Genomic DNA, 19591 nt, shown 5'->3' with positions numbered 1-19591 from the left:
TTCTAACACTGTAGCTATGCTTTTCCTATGGTTGACTCCTGCCTCAGTCCAGATGGTTGTTAGAGGTGTACCATGACATCTACATTTCATAGCAGGATGGAGGAAGGGCCAAGGAAGAGTATATTTCTTTAGTATGCTACCTAAAGGTTGGAGTGCAGTACTTTCATTCAGCTCTAGGGAATACAGTATCTTAGTCATATGACATTGTGCTCAGCTAAATGTCAGATATTATTACTAAGGAGTATGTAGAAAATGGATATTGTGAGGCAAGTGGCAGTCTCTGCCATAGAGTGTGTGGAATTTGAAGTGATTCTGGGTTCTGTCACTTTCTAATTTAGACATGCAACCAGTCTGCTAGTATAGCCAAATGAACACAATAATGTCATAGGGATGATGATGAGGATTAAATGAGAAGATACAAATAAACTGTATTTCATATATATTATATATATATGTATATAATGTATATATATATAAAATCACTCAGTGAATTTATGGGAGTTGGCCTTAGTGGCTCAGTAGTTATGAACTCAGCTAGTATCCATGAGGATGTGGGTTAGATCCCTAGCCTTGCTCAGTGGGCTTAGGATCTGGCGTGGCCATGACCTGTGGTGTAGGCAGCAGAGGAGGCTCGGATCTGACCTTGCAGTGGCTCTGGTGTAGGCCGTCAGATTAGACCCCTAGGCTGGGAACTTCCATATGCTGTGGGTGCGGCCCTAAGAACAGAAAAATAAATAAAAAAGTGAATTTATTTTCTTGTCTAAATTCCTTTCAATATCTTTTAGGGATAGTAGAAAAGAGTACAGAAATCAGAAAACTTGAATCTTGAACCTATTACTGTGATATCTTGGGCAGGTCATTCCTTTAAAATGGGATAAGATGTATCTTTGTTCCTCACATAATTACCTGCAGACTAAATGAGAAAATATATGTGGCAAGTGTTGTGTCAGCTATAAATGGAGAATGTTTTTAACCCCACCTGTATGCATTGTTTTTGCCTTTGTCTTATGTATGTTTCTTGTATGAAGGAGGGGAGTGCATAGGCACTTGTTTATATATTAAAAAGTGTTGCCTTTCCTTACTTTTATTGTCTTTTCTGTGTCTGTGTAAACACTTAGTGTTTTACTGTTTTTCTTCAGTCTTTTGATTAAGGGACCATATTGATTTTGGATTAGAAAATGGTTATCTCCTTGGAGTTCCCGTCCTGGCTCAGTGGTTAATGAATCTGACTAGGAACCATGAGGCTGCACGTTCGATCCCTGGCTTCACTCAGTGGGTTAAGCATCGGCGTTGCTATGAGCTGTGGTGTAGGTCGCAGGTGCGGCTCGGATCCCACACTGCTGCAGCTCTGGTGTAGGCCGGCGGCTATAGCTCTGATTAGACCCCTAGCCTGGGAACCTCTATATGCTGTGGGTGTGGCCCTAGAAAAGACCAAAAAAAAAAAAAAAAAAAGAAAAAGAAAAAAAGGTTATCTCATTTTTCACCCAATTTCATGTATATTGCTTCTTAATAAAAGGTTATCATAGATGAGAGACCTATAAGGAGAGAGAGTATGAGTGAAAGTATAGTGGGAACTTTTGAAAATTAGATATTTGCTGCTTTCGAGGCATACTCTTTCAAGAATAATCTGTCACTGTAAAGTCAACTTGGATTAATATGTAGCCTTCGGAGTTCCATTTGTGGCTCAGTGGAAATGAATCCGACTAGAATCTGTGAGGACACAGGTTCAATCCCTGGCTCAGTGGGTTGGGGATCCGGCATTGCCGTGAACTGAGGTGTAGGTCTTAGAGGCCGCTAAGATCTGGTGTTGCTGTGACTGTGGTTGTGGCTGGCAGCTGTAGCTCTGATTTGATCCCTAACCTGGGAACCTCCATATGCTGCAGGTATTGCCCTAAAAAGCAAAAAACAAACAAACCCCACTAATCTTCTGCTCCTATTTTCATAGCATTGTAGTCTACCTTAAAGTTAGTGTGGCAAAGAAAATAGTGATATTGTTTTTAGTGGCATCTTAGCCAAAGGATGAGATTGTAGAGGAAATCTCAAAGGGACATTCTTTTGTGATCACTTATTGATGAATGTTATTAGTTGGTAATGGGTTAACTGGACTATTCATTGGTTGTTTCTGAGACTCTTCTGAGATTTTCATTTTATCACTCATTTTCTGTATCTTTAATCCCCCCCCCCCCCCATAGAGGTGTTTCTTCTCTTTCTCTGTTCATTAATGCTTTTGTCCTTCTACCTCTTAAGCCAATATAGGCACATAATGTGATTTGAAAGGAGACTGTTGGGGACTTAGAATCAGAAAATCTCTTGAAATCCAGGCCGAAATTAGTATTGTTTGGTTAAAAAAATTTTTTTTGTCTTTTTTTTAGGGCCTCATTCGCGGCATATGTATGTTCCCAGGGGCTAGGGGTTACATCAGAGCTACAGGTGCTGCCCTACATCACAGCCACAGCAATGCAGGATATGAGCCGTGCCTGCGACCTGTACCACAGCTCATGGCAATGCCAGATCCTTAACCCACTGAGTGAGGCCGGGGATCAAACCTGCATCCTTATGGATACTAGTCGGTTTCATTACCACTGAGCCACACCAGGAACTCTTAACTCCATTTCTTAATCTTAATGTAATACCTGAGGCTTAATTGAAATAGCATATATAAAAGTGTTCAGTAAATTAGTTTTTTTAATGATTTTTATTTTTTCCATTATAGCTGGTTTACAGTGTTCTGTCAATTTTCTACTATATAGCAAAGTGACACGATCACACATACATATATACATTCTTTATCTCACATTATCCTCCATCATGTTCCATCATAAGTGACTGGATACAGTTCCCAGTGCTATACAGCAGGATCTCATTGTTTATCCATTGTAAAGGCAATAGTTTGCATCTATTAACCCCAGATTCCCAGTCCATCCCACTCCCTCCTCCTGGCAACCACAAGTCTGTTCTCCAAGTCCATGAGTTTCTTTTCTGTGGAAAGGTTCATTTGTGTCCTATATTAGGTTCCAGATATAAGTGATAGCATATGGTATTTGTCTTTCTCTTTCTGACTTACTTCACTTAGTATGAGAGTCTCTAGTTACATCCATGGTGCTGCACGTGGCATTATTGTGTTCTTTTTTATGGCTGCGTTGTATATATACCACATCTTCTTAATCCATTCATCTGTAGATGGACATATAGGTTGTTTCCATGTCTTGGCTATTGTGAATAGTGCTGCAGTGAACATATGGGTGTATGTATCTTTTTCAAGGAAATTTTTGTCCAGATATATGCACAAGAGTGGGATAGCTGGGTCATATGGTAGTTCTATGTTTAGTTTTCTGAGGTATCTCCATACTGTTTTCCATAGTGGTTGTACTAATGTTCAGTAAATTAGGCCAGTATTCAGAGTTTGTCATTCAAAGTCATGTCGTTCAAAGGCTTCAGATATTATGCTTCTGTTGTATATCACATACACTTAGAAACAATTGCCCCTTGCATAACACGGGTTGGAATTGTGCAAATCCACTGATCCACAGAATTTTTTTTTCCCCTTTTCTTTTTTAAGACTGTGCTTGAGACATATGGAAGTTCCCAGGGTAGGGGTTGAATCAGAGATGCAGCTGCCGGCCTATGCCACAGCCACAGCCTTGCCAGCTCTGAGCTGTGTCTGTGACCTGCACCACAGCTCATGGCAATGCCAGATCCTTAACCCACTGAGTGTGGCCAGGGATCGAAGCCACAACCTCATGGTTCCTAGTCAGATTCGTTTCTGCTGTGCCATGATGAGAACTCACACAGAATTTTTTTCATTAATTACATTCTGTAGTACACCTCAGACTGTAGTTGATTGAATCCACAAATGCAGAACCGAGGATGTGGAGGGCTGACTCTTAAGTTATATGGGAATTTTTTAGACTGCCCAGAGGATTGGTCCCCCTTAACCTCTGCTTGTTCAGGGATCATCTATGTCTACGTGTGTGTATGTGTTTGTATATATGTTGCAGGAAGGGGGGTCCCTTCCAGGGCTGGAGAATGGGCTCTTGTCAAACAAGAATTAGAGTGAATTGTCTGAGGAGACGCATGTGCTGACAAAGCAAGGGATTTTATTGGGAAGGGGTGCCTAGTCAGAGACCAACAGGGTAAGGGAACCCAGGAGAACTGCTCTGCCCTGTAGCTTGCAGTCTCTGGTTTTATGAGAATAAGGTTAGTTTCTGGATTGTCTCTGTCCAGTCGTCTTGCTCAATCTGTACTTGGTCTGGCCAAGGGTCCTTTCAGCCAAGATGAAGTCCAGTGCCAAGGATCCTGGGAGACTGGTTGTCTCCCTCCTATTGGCCTCTCCCAAATCCTCCTGGTTAGTCTTTAGGACAGCACCCTGTTCCTGATGTAAGACAACTCATGCAAGCAGCTATTATCATGCCTGGCCAAGATGGACACTTTTACTCAGTGATCGCCTAACAAACATGTTGGGGAGAGGGGAAGGAAGGAGGGAGGGAGGGAAAGGGAGAAATTAACTTTAAGGAAGTGGTTAATGTGGGGCTGACAATTCTGAAATCTGTAGGGTAGTCCAGTAGGCTGCAAACTCAGGGAGTATCTCTATGCTATGAGTCTTCTACATCAAGTCCTTCTTCTCATTTTATCTCCTTTATTCACAGTTAATCTGTCATAGTAACATGTAGACTAGTGTCTGACCAAACAGTTGGGTACCATTGCCTAGCCAAGCTAATACATAAAATGTTACCATCTCAATGGAAGGTCCAGGTGTTGAAACTACGTGAATAAAAATATTCATTTTTTTACTTGCTCAACTGAGGCAACAGTGAGTTCCATTTAGTTATGGATGCCCATTGAAATAGGATCTGAAATTCAGTTGAAAACTCCTGGTTGGAAAAATATATTTAGTAAGTCAATGATAGTAGTTGAATCTGGGCTTACAGAGAAAAAAGACTCAGGTTTAAGAATAAGCCTGGGCATTATGTACAGCAGGAGAGCTGCTGGGAGAAAAGAGTTAACAGAAAATAAAACTGAAGGAGTGCGTTTTTACACATTTTTATGTTTCTCTACAAACTCAATCCAGCTCCTATATTTTACAACCAAGACAGAGTGATATCGCTGAAAGGACATATGTAGTAATTGCCAAATGGAGTAAATTCTATTTTTATGATACATATATATATATAAATGTGTATTTTATATGTATCTTTTTCTTCCTAATATTCTTTCAATTCTGAGTTCATATGGTATATCTTATCTGAAATAAAGAGTCTTTCTAGTAGTAAGAGAGGCTCTTGATATCAGATGGCAGATTGTGATTTTGATTTTTCCCTACTGGAGTCATTATTGGAAAGGGACTCACAAGAAAAATGGATGTGAAGTTTGCATGGGAAAACTGTCTCTAATATAGAATTAAATTTTATCAATTTTTCTATTTGAGATAGGCTAGTTTAGCAGTTTATGAGTAGTATCTGATATTTATACATCATATTCCTTGATACTTTGAGGGAAATAAAGATGAGATTTAGTAGATCTGATTTTACATTTTAGGGGGAAATGTGTAGAGAATATTTGCAAGTGCTGTATTTATATTGTTACATTATTGGGTAGCAAAACCCACTTTACTAATTGTCTGCAGGAATGGGGGGAATTTTACAGGGGACTCTTGCCTGTCTTTAAAATAGTGAATGTGGAGTTCCTGTCGTGGCTCAGGGGAAACGAATCTGACGAGTATCCATGAGGATGTAGGTTCGATTCCTGGCCTCGCTCAGTGGGTTAAAGATCCGGCATTGCTGTGAGCTGTGGTGTAGGTCGAAGACGAGCTCAGATCTGTGGTTGTTGGCTGGTGGCTGACGCAGCTCGGATCTGTGGCTGGTGGCTGTATCTCTGATTCAACCCCTAGTCTGGGGATCTCCATATGCTTTGGGTGTGGCCCTAGGCAGAAAAACAAAAAGTGGATATGATTTGAACTTCAGGACTGTCATTTTATTGGCATACTTTGGGCTCCTAGGTTGTGTAGATTTACTGTTACACTTCTGACTTCTTACCACCTTTTTTTGTCTGTTCCTTGATGTTAACAGATTGGAATAAAACAAAAGTAGATGTTTTTTTTGTTTGTTTGTTTGTTTGTTTTTTTTTGTCTTTTTGCTATTTCTTGGGCCGCTCCTGTGGCATATGGAGGTTCCCAGGCCAGGGGTTGAATTGGAGTTGTAGCCACCGGCCTACACCAGAGCCACAGCAACGCGAGATCCGAGCCGCGTCTGTAACCTACACCACAGCTCAGGGCAACGCCGGATCCTTAACCCACTGAGCAAGGGCAGGGACTGAACCTGCAACCTCATGGTTCCTAGTCGGATTCTTTAACCACTGCGCCACGACGGGAACTCCAAAAGTAGATGTTTTAAAATAAAAGTTAGGGGAGGAGACACCAGCCTATTGGTCTTTGCCTGGCTTATAGGAATGTATTGGTGGCCTCTCACAGGTCAGGAGGGCCATGGGGTGGAGGTGGTGGGGACTTGAAATCTCTCTTTGTGGTATTGTTAGATGTGAATCCTAAAGGAACAGCCTGGAAAAGGCAAATGGCCATTTCATACAGCAGCATCCTTAGAGACGGGGGTAGGTCAGCCATTCATCCTCCTGAGGAAACCGTGTACCATTGGGCAGAAAGAGGTTGTGCCCTTTCACTCCCTAACAATAAACTGGTCTCTAGAGATCACTAAAATTATAGTGTGGATTGAAAAATCTAGGCAGGTGTCACTTGAAGATACCGACACCAATGGAACAGTAAACTGAGGATTGTTAGGCACACTTTCCTTTTATCAACTGGTGATGTCATTTGCTTAGTGCATAGGAAAAATGAGTTGCAACACAACCTCTACAAATCTTAATAGGAAAAGCAAGGCATAAAACACATCTTTTGAAGGTGATAAAGAAAATGTTTTCTACATGATCGAACATGAAGATCATGACAAGGTGAGAGCCCTCATGTTGCCTGCCACTTAGGGGGGCTTTGAGCAACCACAACCATTGACGACACCTTCAACATAGTCTTTACCTCTTTCATAGAGTGCTCTGCAGGGTGAGAGCCTTCCTCTATCTATTTTCAGATTTGTAGGTGCAGACATGCCCCCCAAAAGAATGTGGTCTAGTTGTGACAAATGATGAGTACTTCTACACTGAGAGATCAGAGCTGGGGCTGAGAACTGGGCAAGATGGATACGCTCATGCGTTATCTCTCAGGAGTTGCTGTACAGCAGTGAGATTGCTGCTCTGGAGTATTTTTATTTTCTGTTATAGAATCGCTGAGAACACCATGTTGTGTTACTCTTGCTGCACCGGCATTTTCCTGAAAGCTCACATACCATAAGCGCTTCCCAGTTCCCATCCTGATTACTTTTTCTCCCCATCCTGATTTCTGTTGGAGCCACAACTGCCCTAATAATGCAGTGCAATTTCATGCAGTGAAATTGATCATATGAACAGATGATGGTCAAGAACGAAGTGTCAGTGGAGGCACAGAGATGGTGGCTTTGGAATATTGCAAGTCAATGACAGGGTGTTTCAAAACCAGCCCAATTGTTAACATTTTAAAGGGCATTTTTGTAGCTTCCTTCTCAAGGGAAACGGGGTATTTCTACATTATTAGGTACTCTGGTGTGACTTGTGAGCTTTTCCTTCTGAGTGAGACTCTTTCCACTGGCCTGGAAGGCCCTATAAGGTCACACTCCATGTTCCTAGTGTATAAATTGAGTTATTACTTTGTCTAGCCTAGGGTATGTTCTTGAGGACAGTTGTGGAACAAGGGCGCAGAGAGCCAGGAGGCTCTGGGCATCAGCAATCCTCTTTGCTAGTTACTTGGGTCTCTCCCTAGTGCATTGCCACAGCTGAGAGCTCCTTTCTCCTTTGCTTTTTTACAGCTCCAAGCCCCTTTCTAGTGCGTATTCCACATTCCTTTACTCCCTTGCCTGCTTTCTAGTGACTGATACCTTTGAGACCTTAGTTCTTGGATAGTCAGGACAAGCTAAGGTTTTGAGGGAGGGGTGGTATGGTGTGTGTTTCTATGTGTATGTTATGTGGTAGTGCCCCATAACCTGGTTATACTCTGTGCATCTGTGGAGCAGGCATTTCTGGCTGAGACTTGGAAAGCATGTGAATGGTATAAGAGGGACCAGTTTCAGCTGCTATAAGTGCTGGAAGCCATCCATCTCTATGGCCATTGCTTCCTCTAGTCCTCACCCTTGTTTCCCATTGTCATTTGGAATAATACTGTTTTTGTTGAAATCACCAATTAAGCTTGTTATTAAAACTTATCATGAAAATGATTTTCAGCAGTTGCTTGCTCATGATATAAACTCTTGAGAAGCAGCACCCTTTTTTGGCATTCTAGTAAACAAGCTGTGTTTGTTTTAAAAATTAAAAATAGAATAAAAACACTGAGTAAGAGCATGCTGTCTCCTGACTGAAATAAACAAATTTTTGTGAATGAACTTTGGCATTTAGTTTGGTTATTTAAAGTTTTTTTCCCCACGTTCTCTGTGTACTTACTTAGTTGCTAGGTCAGTGACTTCAGTGTTGATGCTCATCAAGTAGTAAAGGTGCTACCATCTCACTTTTATTTTTTTATTTTCTCTTTTCTTTATTTTTTAATTTACCATCTCATTTTTAAACAAGCCTATAAATATGTTTATGATACATGTACGTACATATATATGTTTGTAATATACACATATACATATATATGAAATAAGGGAAGAAATTGAACAGTAACTACATATATGTGAATATGCACAATTTGTTGGAGATTGTAGTAGTGGAAAAGATGGAGATATTGGATTTCCCTATTTTTTATAGTTAGCATATAATCACAGTGTTTATTTGCATGAAAGCAAAAAATTGACTAGATTTCTTGATTGATTTTGTATGTGTATCTTCTTTTCCATCTAGAGTTTACATTCAGGAGGAAATAATCCCGGAAAAGGAAAAACAGGCAGATCAAGATGTGTAGCTCTGTGGCTGCCAAGTTATGGTTTTTGACAGATCGTCGAATCAGGGAAGACTATCCCCAGAAAGAGATCTTACGAGCATTAAAGGCCAAATGTTGTGAAGAGGAACTGGACTTTAGGGCTGTGGTGATGGACGAGGTGGTGCTAACAATTGAGCAAGGAAACCTAGGTAAGTCTATAGTTGAATGAACCTAGATGTTCTAGGAATAACTAGGGCAAATAATTTGTTAATAGCCTTAAGTATCTAATCTAAAAATCTAGTATATTTTATGGAAGAAATGGAAACGCCAGTATTTATTAAATAAACCTCTATTATTTAGGAATTAGTTGAGAATTAAAGTAAAAATTAAAGATAACTTAGTTTTCTTCCATTATTGTTGTCTTCTTGTTTTAAATGCCTTGTGCTACAGAAATTTGTACCCTTTCAGGGTCCTTCTAGAAAATTAATCAAAAGCCATGTGTGATTCTTATTTTCTTTTTTCTTTATAAAATGCTTTATGCATATGGTGCATGATACTTTTTTTTTTGAGTAGTGGTGTCCTAATTTATTTTTATTGTTATTATTTTTTTTGCTTTTTAGGCTGTACTCACGGCATTTGGAGGTTCCCAGGCTAGGGGTCAAATTGGAGCTACAGTTGCTGGCCTACAACACAGCCACAGCAACACAGGATCTGAGCCATGTCTGTGACCTACACCACAGCTCATGGCAATAGCAGAAAATATTTTGGAAATGTATAGAAATTCTTTAGGACTGACTTTCAGAAATCTTTGCATCTGTGCTTTGAAAGAGTTATGATTTGTTACAGCTAAATGGTTATTTCTGTTTAGGAGTTATATGGTAACATGTTAAGTGGCATTTTAAATTAAGTTTTAGAAAATGCTTAGTTGTTTAGTGATAGTATTGGGTAAGGATATAAGACAAATACTTAATACATTCTAGATCACTTACTTGCTTTGTGGCCAGAATCATAATGAGGCCATATATTTAGTTTCCTCACCAAGGAAATGGAAAAAGGTGGTACTGTGAGAATTAACAATAATGCAAAGTACAAATCTCCTCTTGTAGGGTAATTTCATTCATGGGCTATTTAATATCCAGCATCTATTGACTGATTAATAACATGATATCATGGATTTAAATAAGTAGAATCTTTTAGTAAACAATCACTCTGCTCTCTTAAACATTTTGGTTCCATTCTCAGTATCTTTTCAGCAGTTATTTTTCATTTTTCATTTTTTTATAGTTTATTGAAGTATATAGTTGATTTACAGTGTTGTAATTTCTACTGTATCAGCAATTATTTTTGCTTTAGAAATAACTGCTTTAGAAATGTTTCTAAGTTGTTTCACTTGAATTAATATTTTTTTCCTGCTCAAGTTAACTAGAAATAATTTAGAAATCAAATAACCTTAACCAGTAGAGAAATTAATTCCAGAGAGCATATTGCCAACAGTAGATTTTCAGAGACTTGGTTATCTGGCATAAGATGGGGCAGAAATCAATTAAGACTACCCATTATTCTAGAATGGGAATCTAATAATAATAATAATAATGATAATTCACATAGCGGTGAAACTGGTAATTAAGTCATTACTTTTATTCATTTGGATCCTTAGTCTTATTGTGAAGATAGTAAAGCTTGGGAATCTGCTAGGTGCTGTCACAGAAAACTTTTTTAAAGAATGTAAGGGATTTGGAAATAGACGAGAATGGCCTTGTGAAAGCATTGGGATGAGGATGAGCTCGAATTCTTCCTTCAAGGCAAATAATGGAATTCAGGGGTTTTCCACTAATTAGGACTAACCTAACCATTAGAGTATAGTTTTACTGAAAGGAGTCATACTGCCAGGAGTTTGGTGGGAATTCATGTGACTGTAATGAAAAGAACTTCAGCTTGAGAACTAGTTAGATCTATTTGTCCTGGGTAATCTAATTTTTAAAACTAAACTGCAGTTGGTTAGACTGCTCGTCTTGTTTCATTTACCTACTGCTAAATTAAGCCTGTTGATAAATTCTCTTTTGGGCAAGTAGGAATAAAAATCAAAAGGCCTGCTCTATGTTTTCAGGGTGGCTTGAGATGTATATAAAATGCCCTGGTATGGTGTCTGACACATAGTAAATAATCAGTTAATTAAGAAACATGATATTCTTTTACTTCTTGTGCACAGTACTTTTGACAGTTGTGAAAATGGGTGATTTCATTTTAAAAATTTCTAGGGGCCACCTTTTTACTTTCTGGTATTTTCAATTTGAGTTGGTTAGTTTTTCTGTAGCATTTATAAGGAAAATCTTGCTTTAGACACATAGCTTCAGACTATAAACACCTGCTCTGCTTCTTAAAAACTGAGACAGTTTCAAATTTCAGTAAATATCAGTTGAGTCTGTGTGCCTGATAGTGCTGGGGGATGTAGCTATGAACAAGATAGTCCTGTTCCTGCTCTCAGGGAACTTTCTGCTTACTCTAGCTCTCAGTTTTCCTTTTGCAAAAGGGGAAAATGGATGGCAGAGAGTGCTTATGTGCCAGGCACTTTTTCACTAATGTTCACTGTGCTAATCTTCACCACAACTTTATTAAGGAATTACTTCAACTATTCTCATTTTACAGATGAGGAACCTGAGGCACAGTAACTAGCCTGAAGTTACACAGTAGAGAGGGTGGTAGCAAGATTTGAATCTGTTTTTGTCTTCTTATCCCCTCATCATTGTCACCTTGCTATTTGAGGTCTAAATAAAACATTTCATGGAAAAACCATAATTTACTTTCCCTATAGTTTCCAGAATTCAGTATTTAGAGAGTTTTCCTCTTTATTATTCCATTGATCTGAATTAATATCAATATTTATTTAAAATTATGTAAATATAGTTATAAAAATCATAAGCTTATGTTTTATATATAGGTGTATAAAAATGTAAATTTATCCTTATATTTACTTACAGCTGTATTGAGAAAATATCAGCTTCTCTTGGTTGCCAAAAGTTGGATAGAATAAATATTAACCTGGAGTTACTCATTTTCAAAAGTGGACAGAGGGACTTGACATTTAAAGGCTATCACAAAGATATTTTGCTTCATCCCCCTCAGTCTACACTAGTCTGTTGCTGGAATACTGCAGTACATTTTTATGACTAACTTCATTAATAGTGGCTTAAATTACACACACATTTACCCATTTTTTTTCTGTACAGGTTTTTTTTCCTTTCTTTTTTTTTTTTAATAACCATTTTCATGTAGAGTACCATCTTGGGGGGAATAAAATGTAATAATTAGTTTAGATACAGTGTTTCATATTTGGAGAATAGTAAGAAAAACACTTAAAAAAACAAGTTTTCCTCATGTCGCAACAGAAGAAAGGGTGGGGGAAAAAACTGTAACTGCAATGTATACATCTAAGGATGACCTGACCCCCTTGCTGTACAGTGGGAAAATAAAAAAAAAAAAAAAAAAAAAACAAGTTTTCATGCTAAATTAGCAAAATAGAATTACATCTTTTTGCTTCTGATATGGAGACCTTAGGCATCAAAGTTTGAGGGTAGAGAGCAGACTCTCAAACTAATAGTAGTAATATCCATGAGAACTTGGGTTTATTCCCTGGCCTCGATCAGTGGGTTAAGAATCTGGTGTTGCTGTGAGCTATAGTGTAGGTTTGGATCTGACATTGCTGTGACTGTGACCCGTAGCCTGGGAAATTCCATATGCGACAAAAAAAAGACTGAAGTTCTCAAAATGTATTGCTAGTAGCAGTTAGTACATGTGTCATCAGCCTATCCAAACCCAACATTGTAAACTATGAGCCACTAACAATTACTAAGCATTTACTTTGTGTCAATTAAATACTTTTTTTTTTTTTTTTTTGTCTTTTTGCTATTTCTTGGGCCGCTCCCGCGGCATCAATTAAATACTTGACATGCATTTTTCAGAGTCCCCGTCGTGGCTCAGTGGTTAAAGAATCCAGCTAGGAACCATGAGGTTGTGAGTTCAATCCCTGGCCTCGCTCAGTGGGTTAAGGATCTAGCATTGCCGTGAGCTGTGGTGTAGGTCGCAGGCGCGGCTCGGATCCCACACTGCTGTAGCCGCTGGCATAGGCCAGCGGCTACAGCTCTGATTTGACCCCTCGCCTGGGAATCTCCATATGCCGGTGGTGCGGCCCTAGAAAAGACCAACCCCCCCCCCCCAAAAAAAACAAGACATGTGTTTTTCCTCATCATCCTCCTTAAACCTTTCAAGTAGGGCTAGCTTTTTGCCCTACTTGAGTATGGCAAAAAGAGTATGTGCTCCTCTTTTTTGGGGGTTTTGCTTTTGCTTTTTAGGGCCGCACCCATGGCATGTGGAAATTCCCTGACTAGGGGTCTAGTCATAACTACATCTGCAGGCCCATGCATCAGCCACAGCAACACCAGATCTGAGCCACATCTGTGACCTACACCATAGCTCATGGCAATGCCAGATCCTTAACCCACTGAACAAGGCCAGGGCTCAAACCTGCATCCTCATGGATACCAGTCGGGCTCATTATTGCTGAGCCACAATGGGAATTTCCTTGCACTCCTCATTTTGAATGAGTAAAAGAATGAATGGATAAATGAATGAGTCCTTTAAAGGTATAATAATCTGTTTATGACTTTTATGAAGTATTTTCTCCTAAGCCATTTTTTTCTGTCTACAAAAAAGGTGAAGAGAATGTGCTTAGACATGCCAAGCTTGAATGTCAGCATTTATAAAATTTAAGAATTATTTTAGCTTAGTGACATCGCATTTCTCTACATTTGATATTCTGACCTCCTTTTGCCAATTTTTGGGGTAGAGTTTTATTTTTTAAGGTACTCAAAGCAGAAGTTGGCCAGTCATTTCCTTCAATAAAAGATACATAATCTGATTGCTTGTTTGCTTTCCTCATCTCTTTCTCCTTTCTTTGCCCCACTCTCTTTTTTGAAACACATGACTGTCAGCTGCAGGGCGGCAGTGCTCAGTGATAATGAGGTGCACTATTATAGTAGAATCTCTTTTGTTTCTTTCTGTACCACTGATGAGGGGCCTGGGAAAGGAATATTGGTTCCTCATCTTTCCCAAAAGAGGATACCACTGAAGAAAAAAACTTGCTGGTATCTGGGATTATTAGGTAAGGCTTGGAAACCAATTGGACAGGCAAAGGATTACTAAGGATGTTAAAGAGGCATCATAGAAAACATAAAATATATCTTGTAGGAAGCAGCCAGGCAGATAGAAAACACATGTATCTTCTCAAAAAGAATGGATTCTTATACTATACTTGTTTTTTGATATTTGATAATTACTAGATGTATGAGTTCTAAGCCAGCCTTAATAAAGACTTTGTAGTGTTTTGTATAACTCTTGGTACCCATTACCAATAGTCCTATTACCATCAAAATTTAGATAATTACTTATTATTTTGGGGCTTGGTTGAGAAACAAGCCAGTGATTTTTACAAAAAGGACATTTCTGATGTGAAGCAGATTGTTTGTGCTAAACATCAGTTCATGTTTATGTTGAACATCAGTTCTGTGTGACCTAAGCCCTCTTGCTCAAATCTTCTATTAATGTCCTAAAATAGATAAACTGGAACTAATACAGATAATTTGACTGCAGTAGTAACACTTGAAACATAAATGACAAAGGAAATGGGGCATTGGCAGAACAGTGAGTGGATTTTTGGTGAGAGAAAGAATGACAAACCATTGAGAAAGAAGAGAAGTAGATAGATAAATCCTTTTTTTTTTTTTTTTTTTGTCTTTTTGCCATTTCTTGGGCCGCTCTCATGGAATATGGAGGTTCCTAGGCTAGGGGTCTAATCGGAGCTGTAGCTGCCGGCCTACACCAGAGCCACACCAACGCAGGATCCAGGCTGAGTCTGTGACCTACACCACAGCTCACGGCAACGCAGTGAGCTGAGCAAGGCCATGGATCGAACCTGCCACCTAGTCAGATTCGTTAACCACTGCGCCACGACGGGAACTCCCTCTTTTTTGCTTCTTAGGGCCTCACTCGTAGCATATGGAAGTTCCCAGGCTAGGGGATGAATCAGAGCTACAGCTACCGGCCTGCACCACAGCCACAGCAACACCAGATCTGAGCCACATCTGCGACTTACACCACAGCTCACGGCAATGCCAGATCCTTAACCCACTGAGCAAGGCCAGGGAGCAAATGTGCATCCTCATGGATACTAGTCGGGCACCAAATATTTCTGTACCTGTGGCCAAAAAATAGGATATTGTTATATATCATTAAACACAGCACACCTAAGAAAACTCAACTCTTTAATGTCATCTAATATGTACTGTAGAATCAAATTGTCACAGTCAGTTCCAAAATATGCTTTTCAAGAATTCCCATCGTGGCTCAGCGGTAACCGAAGTAGTATCCATGAGATTCCTGACTTCACTCAGTGGATTAAGGATAGGGCGTTGCTGTCAGCAGTGGTGTAGGTCACAGATGCAGGCGGCTTGGATCCTGTGTTGCTGTGGCTGTGGCATAGGCTGGCAGCTACAGCTCCGATTTGACCTTTAGTTTGGAAACTTCCATATACTGCAGGTGCAGCCCTAAAAAGACAAAAAAGACAACAAAACAAAACGAAAAACAACCCTAAAACCAAAATAGCCTTTCCAGTTGGGCTGTGTAATACCAAGTCTAATTCTAGAACATTCTTTCCACCTTTATTTTTTTCAGTGAGACTTTTTTTGAAGTGTTAGAGCAATTTAGTGTCTTATATCTTGGCTTTGTCTGGTGGTTTTTTTTGTGTGATATCTGTCTCCTAAAGCTTCCTCTGAGTTGGCTTGATCAGGTACAGGCTACGCATTTTGTACACACAATTACCTCTTAGGTAATGATACATACTTCATGGTACACCTAACTGGGAGGCCTGAAATGATAGTTTGTGCCATCATCAGTGATGATAAATTGGATCGCTGGGATAGATAGTGCCTGCATGTTCTTTACAAAAATCTATTTTTATCTTTTGCTTAGCAGTTCCCATCTTTGAATATGGTGATTTATGATATTTTTAATTAATATGAAATATTTTGTTGTGTTGTCATGTACCATATTTATCAAGTACAGAAATTCTTCTCATTAAGTTTTATTTTTCTTTCAAAAAAAAATAATTTAAGTAAGAATGTTTCTCTGTCCCAGTGAAATGTTAACAAAATTGTACATTTAGTTTTGAGACCCAAGCTTTGGTATATAGCTATTCCTCTATTTTATTGTATATTCACCTTTAATGGTTTTGGTTTCACTTCTGTGTATTTCAGGTCTTCGGATCAATGGGGAATTAATTACTGCCTACCCCCAGGTGGTGGTAGTTAGAGTACCAACCCCATGGGTGCAAAGTGATAGTGACATCACTGTTTTGCGCCATCTAGAGAAAATGGGATGCAGGTTGATGAACCGACCTCAAGCCATCCTGAACTGTGTTAATAAGTTCTGGACATTTCAAGAGTTGGCAGGTCATGGTGTTCCTCTGCCAGATACTTTCTCTTATGGTGAGTTAACTGGTAAGAATTTATAACCTTAGAGTTCCCATTATGGCTCAGTGGGTTAGGAACCCAACTAGTGTCCATGAGGGCGTGGGTTTGATTCCGGGCCTCACTCAGTGAGTTAATGATCTGGTGTTGCCACAAGCTGCAGTGTAGGTCTGTGTTGCTGTGGCTGTGGTGTAGGCCAGCAGCTGCAGCTCTGATTTGAAACCCTGTAGCCTGGGAACTTCCATATGCCGAAAGTGAGGCCGTAAAAAGAGAAAAAAGAATTCATGGCCTAAATTTTAGAGCACCAGTAGTTTTGAAAGACATTCTAAACTAATAGAATTGTGTGATGTAAAGAAGTTTATAATCATGAAAGAACCAGGAGTGTCTTTCAGTTTTAACAAACCGGGCCAGAGAATTATTCTGCATGTGGTATGGGTATAATGGACTTAGCAAACTTTTTCTGTAAAGAGTCAGGTATTAAATATTTGGGGCTTTCGAGGCCATAAGTTCTCTCTTGTGACCCCCAGTAAAGCGTTGTATTGAAAAGCTGCTGTAGACAAATCTTAAATAATGAATATGGCTGTTTCCCACTAAAACTATTACAAAAAAGAGTATGTGTCAAATCTGTCCTTAGTTTGGCAACTCCTGAGGTAATAGAATCTGATATCTCTACAATTTCTGATTATCTTCATTACCATTTTCATGATAATGCTTCAAATGTTTTTTTATTTTTGAAGAAAATGCCACTACACTAGTATGCTTTAGACCAGTGCTTCTAAAATCATCTGTCATAAAGGATCGTTTTTTAATTTTTAAAGAACATACTTGCTGTTGATCAATGCACATAAAGTACTATAAAAATACCAGAGCAATGCCAAATTGCTTTTTTATGCTTACTCTTAATAATGTATTTATCTGGACACATCAATAACAAAAAAAAAAAAAAAAAAAAAATGAACAGGAGGGGTTCCTGGACCACACTGCTTTAGCACTGCTGTAAACAATGCTCTGTTAATATATTTCCTGATATTCAAGTTATTCTATTTTGGAAAGGGTCAGACTTACAATATAAATCATTGTAGTTTTTCATAACAATTTTTTCAGATAAACGTCCAATGGAATGCTTGGAGAGTTAATGAGGATTTAAAAAGAAATTGCTGTCCTTTTCTTTTAATATTTTAAAGAAGGGAATTCCCCACGTTTGTATGACATATATGGATACAATTGCAGTTTTTAACAGTTGCACAAGAAGAGAAATATGAGTAGTTTGAGAGTTCTCTCTTCCTGATGCTTTTGATGTATTATAGCTTATTTCATCTATAATTTTTATAGTTCTATTTTTAAGAGAATGGAAAGGAAAAATATATTAACCAAATTAATGAACATTATCTAGGTTCTAATGGTGACGATTTAGAATTTGGAGGCTGGATCATCTTAATTTCTCTAAGCTACAAATTTATAATATTGCTTTTCCTCCCCTTTTTTGGCCACCGCATGGCATATAGAGTTGTCAGGCCAAGGATCAGATCTGAGCCGCAGTTGGCAACCTAACCTGAAGCTGTGGGAACGCTGGATCCTTAAGCCACTGGGCTTGGGATTGAACCTTGTCCCAGCACTCTCAGGATGCTGCTGATCCTGCTGAGCCACACCGGGAACTCCAAATATTACAGGTGTTTAATGAACTTTTCTAGTATATTTATTCTGTGTCGTCTTGCTGTTTTTTTACAACTACCATTTTTGCATGAGCTTTGCTTTTGTATCATTTGTTCCTAGGCAATAAGGACAGAAAGAATAAGACATAACCCTTGGGGACTGATGGCTCACTGTAGAAATAACTGATATATAGTGGAGATAAGAAAAATTAATTTGTATATTTGATGAGAGCAAGTGAATGTGTGTGTATGCATGCATGGAGCATCTTTTCACCTTTGGATGAGTCTTCTCAGTGACTCATTCTTATTTCTTAATCCAAGCCTAGAATTCTATATACTAAAGTAGATTTGGGGGCTTCTGTTATTCGCATGGTTGAGGAATAAGTAATAAAAATATGAAAAATGTTATAGAATTAGGATACTTTGGTTTTTTTTTTTCTTTCAATATTTTTTTAAATTGAAGCTTAATTATTTCCATGGAATAAGTTAAACTGCTCTAACAAAATGTTTTCACCAGCATCTCAGTGACAGGTATTTAGGGGTTTTTAAATGACTCGTGATGCTAAAATCAGTTTATCTTTAAACATTTTTTTTTTCCCCACTGTAAGGATACTTTGTTTTAACTGAAAGATACTTAATTTCTTGGATATTAGAATACTTACACTTTAAAAGATGTGGTTGTTTTAAACTGATAGTTAACTGAACTTTCTTTCTCCAAGAAAAACAAAATTTAGCCATCAGGTTATCTCCCTTATCTTGCTAACGTAGGGTAGAATTTATTACAAAACACCACTGTTACTGTTTCTAAATTTCTTCTTTGTTCAAACCAGGGGGTCATGAAAATTTTGCTAAAATGATTGATGAAGCAGAAGTACTGGAGTTCCCAATGGTTGTGAAGAATACACGAGGTCATAGAGGTGTGTATGAGCTGTTGTTACCATTCATAATGTTGCAGTTTCTCTTGGGAGTTAATGAGAGTGATTATAATAGATATTTAAGAAGCTTAATTAGATCTTTCTTATATTTGCTCATGATTATTGACTAAACAATCTTGTTAATTCAGATTTATACCTTTTCAGGAGTTCCCTTCATGGCTTAGTGATTAACGAACCCAACTAGGATCCATGAGGATGCAGGTTCAAGCCTTGGCCTCACTCAATGGTCAAGGATCTGGGATTGCCGTAAGCTGTGGTGTAGGTTGCAGATGTGGCTCGGATCCTGTGTTGCTGTGGCTGTGGCTGTGGTGTAGGCCGGCAGCTTATAGCTCTGATTTCGACCCCTAGTCTGGGATCCTCCATTTGCCCTGGGTGCAGTGCTAAAATAGCAAAAAGAAAAAAAAAATTTACACCTTCAATAGAATTGTTAGAGGGAAATTGCTGGGTGCCTAGTACTTCAGACTTATAGAAGGTACTGTGAATTGTTCAGTTTGACTCTGATCACTTTCTGTTCATTTAGTGGTTTTGCTAGAAATT

General features: G+C 38.8%; 1 protein-coding gene across 8 annotated transcripts in view; it reads left to right on the top strand.

The window, feature by feature from the left end:
• RIMKLB (ribosomal modification protein rimK like family member B) overlaps positions 1 to 19591 on the top strand; it is a 110653-nt gene that overhangs the window by 83914 nt on the left and 7148 nt on the right. For all 8 annotated transcript variants that reach the window (XM_084956821.1, XM_084956816.1, XM_084956820.1 and 5 more), the window contains 3 exons: positions 8929 to 9156; positions 16255 to 16485; positions 18950 to 19036. In XM_084956821.1, coding sequence (XP_084812947.1) covers positions 8982 to 9156; positions 16255 to 16485; positions 18950 to 19036 — 493 coding nt within the window. In that variant the 5' untranslated portion in view covers positions 8929 to 8981. The remainder of the gene's footprint in view (positions 1 to 8928; positions 9157 to 16254; positions 16486 to 18949; positions 19037 to 19591) is intronic.

Source organism: Sus scrofa, chromosome 5, assembly GCF_054392235.1.
Source record: "Sus scrofa isolate SSC_HxYL_T2T_F1_AM1 chromosome 5, Sscrofa_HxYL_maternal_Yorkshire_Landrace_v2.0, whole genome shotgun sequence".
In the NCBI taxonomy this organism is placed as follows: domain Eukaryota; kingdom Metazoa; phylum Chordata; class Mammalia; order Artiodactyla; family Suidae; genus Sus; species Sus scrofa.
Note: the sequence above shows the minus strand (reverse complement) of the source record. Positions and strands in the feature narration are given on the sequence as shown.